General features: G+C 43.7%; 1 protein-coding gene across 1 annotated transcript; it reads left to right on the top strand.

The window, feature by feature from the left end:
• The first annotated feature begins 643 nt into the window (after positions 1-643).
• LOC131343121 (proteoglycan 4-like) lies at positions 644-2,538 on the top strand. The gene is made up of 2 exons (XM_058374551.1): positions 644-890; positions 1,623-2,538. Exon 2 carries the CDS (start codon positions 1,684-1,686, stop codon positions 2,536-2,538), a length of 855 nt encoding a protein of 284 aa, XP_058230534.1. The 5' UTR covers positions 644-890; positions 1,623-1,683.
• The last annotated feature ends 744 nt before the right edge of the window (positions 2,539-3,282 follow it).

Here is a 3,282-nt window from a genome sequence, read left to right as displayed (position 1 = left end):
GAGTTAGCTACCTAGTCAAAGTCCAGACTTAAATACGATTGAGATTCTGTGGCATCACTTTAAACAGACCATTCATGCTAGAAACCCTCCAATGTGGCTGAATTAAAACAATTTAAAACAATTCTGCAAAGAAGAGTGAAGCAAATGTCCTCCAGAGTGATCTGAAAGACTCATTGCCAGTTATCGCTTATGCTTGTTTGCAGTTGTTCCTGCTGAAGGGGCCACAAACGGGTTATTAGGTTTTGGGGGCAATTACTTTTTCACATAGGGCCAGGCAGGTTTGGACAGTTTGTTACCCTTAATAAATGATATCATAATTTAAAAACTGCATTTTGTATTTATTCGCATAATTATCTTTGTATAATGAAACTGATGATCTGAACCATTTAGATGAATTATATGTATGTATGTATATATATGTGTATATATATGTATGAAATAAAGGGTTTTTATATAAAAAGTTTTTAAAAGGTTTTTATATACATACAGTGATGTTAAAAAGTATTTGCTGATTTTATATAGAATAATATTGAATAAGAAATAAAGCTCAGATATTTAGATAGACGGCCATGTTTTTTTGAGAGTGAGGGGAATCACTGCGCATGCGCACTGCGCACCCTGCAGCGTCAGAGAACACTTTACGTAATGTTTGTCTTTAAACTGTGTTTCCTTTTAAACACTAAGTTGTTGTGGTTGTGAAGCTCGCAAGACTCCAGTTATCCTTTGTGATTTTTCTACACTCCTGATATCTACTTACTCCGCTACTGGACCTGACTCTTACACCGACTCTACAGCAGTGAGGATGAACTTCGAAGAAGAAACCGCGCTTCAGCAGCACCAGGATGTGGAGCCCGAGCCCGGATGGAGCGGACTGGACGACCCCTGGAACGGTCAGTTACTGACTTTTCTCTTTTTCTCTTAAGTATAAAGCCTTTTAAACACCGCGATATTACAAAAAAACCGCAATCGGGAATATCGTTTTATTTGGTTAGATGATTTGGAGAAAATCTGTTCGGCTAATCGATATTTGGCTAATCGCTTTATGGACACGATCATTATGGTAAAGCTAGCGGACAAAGCGGCAGACTCCAGTGAAACGAGCAGGGAAGTAGAAAACAGTGTTAATGTTTTCAGATATGTTAAAATCAGCTTCTTCTTTTTTTTTTTTTTGATAAAAGTCGGAATGTTTATTTAACGCTTATTAAAGTTTACTAAGACAAGCCGATGAGTATTAGCAAAGATTAGCTAGACGGCTAGTTAGCATGTAGCTAAGTAATTGTTTTTCAGTGTTCATAGTTTTTTAAAGAGTGAATAAAACAAGTTAAAATGTTTACAATAACATGATCTATTTTATTTTTTGGACGATTTTTCATTGTCCGTGTTTGTCGAGTTGTTAAAGCCGTGATAGCGTAAGAAACTCCTATAAATGCAGAATATAAATACTGAGTATATAAATTTTTTTCTGCACTGTTATAGGAAGATTACAGTAGTATAACTTGTGTAAATATGTCTTGTTTTCTGCTTTACAAAACATACACAGTGCTATTAAAAAGGGGTTTCTGCTTCTTTTTATGAGATGTTTTTCAATGTGCCGCATTGTCTGTTTATCTTCTTTGACACAGGGACACAGAGGGAGACGTTTGTGTTTCCGGAGGATGAGGACGATGAAAACTGGCCTGTGCTATGCCTCTCTCCTGTTTGGATGCCAACACCTGTGGGGAGCCCATTCCCACCTATGAGAGGTCTCTCTCCTTTATGCACCCCACCACCTGTGAGGAGTCCATCCCCACCTATGAGAGGTCTCTCTCCTTTATGCACCCTACCACCTGTGAGGAGTCCATCCCCACCTATGAGAGGTCTCTCTCCTTTATGGACCCCACCACCTCTGAGGAGTCCATCCCCACCTATGAGAGGCCTCTCTCCTGTATGGACCCCACCACCTGTGAGGAGTCCATCCCCACCTATGAGAGGCCTCTCTCCGTTATGCACCCCACCACCTGTGAGGATCCCATCCCCACCGATGAGAGGCCTCTCTCCTTTATTGACCCCACCACCTGTGAGGATCCCATCCCCACCTATGAGAGGCCTCTCTCCTTTATGCACCCCACCACCTGTGAGGATCCCATCCCCACCGATGAGAGGTCTCTCTCCTTTATGGACTCTACCACCTGTGAGGATCCCATCCCCACCTATGAGAGGTCTCCCTCCTTTATTGACCCCACCACCTGTGGGGAGCCCATCCCCACCTATGAGAGGCCTCTCTCCTGTATGGATCCCACCACCTGTGGGGAGCCTTTCTCCTATGTGGATCCCACCACCTGTATGGATCCCACCACCTGTGGGGAGCCCATCCCAACCTATGAGAGGCCTCTCTCCTTTATGGATCCCACCACCTGTATGGATCCCACCACCTGTGGGGACCCCATCCCAACCTATGAGAGGCCTCTCTCCTTTATGGATCCCACCACCTGTGGGGAGCACATCCCAACCTATGAGAGGCCTCTCTCCTGTATGGAGGAGACCATCCCCTCGCATTAACCCTTCCTCTGTGATGAGTACATACCCACTAACGCTACCATCCCCATTGAGGAGGCCATCACCTTCAGGGAATCCACAACGTTCCACAGTTCCTCTGCCCCAGCCTCATGTCCAGATTAACCCGCACCACATCGTGGCTGGTCAGCTGTATGTTCCTGTCCCATGCCAGGGCATAAGGAGGAGGAGGGACGAAGAGGACGGCAATGAAGAAGCCCCTCCGAGTAGACGGCAGCATGTGGATCAGGATGGGTAGCTGGATTTCATCAGGAGGATCGTCCGATTCCCCGTTCACTGGGTTTCTGTTTTCATGGGAGAGCTGTAAGTTCCAAAGCTTAGTCATCACCTCATGTTCATCACCTCATATCCATGATGTATGGTAAGTATCTGTGGTAAGTATGTATGGTAAGTATTTTACCCCTAGATTTCAGCATTAGTCTTTTTTTAATAATTAAAAAATTAATTAATTATTTCAGCCTTTTAAACACGTGGGGTGGCGAGAATCCGCTTGATACCTTCTCGTCTGTTTCCCAAAATTTTCAGTAGACCCAAGAGCCCAGTGTTCATGCTCAGGCCTCTTCTGTAGTTTTTTTAAGAACAGCTCTTATGAGCTCATAGCCCATAGTTCGTAGCTACATCATTCGGTCACGTTATGAATCTCGGTGTGATTGCGCAGGCATCCAGAGGATTCTTACCACCATCTCTAGCATACTCTCTAAATGTAAATCATTTTAATGATATAATTTT

This window comes from Hemibagrus wyckioides, linkage group LG02 (genome assembly GCF_019097595.1).
Source record: "Hemibagrus wyckioides isolate EC202008001 linkage group LG02, SWU_Hwy_1.0, whole genome shotgun sequence".
Taxonomy (NCBI): domain Eukaryota; kingdom Metazoa; phylum Chordata; class Actinopteri; order Siluriformes; family Bagridae; genus Hemibagrus; species Hemibagrus wyckioides.
Note: the sequence above shows the minus strand (reverse complement) of the source record. Positions and strands in the feature narration are given on the sequence as shown.

Bases quoted from the DNA above. Each gene is read 5' to 3' on its own strand.
- LOC131343121 (XM_058374551.1), top strand. From the start codon at position 1,684: ATGCCTCTCTCCTGTTTGGATGCCAACACCTGTGGGGAGCCCATTCCC.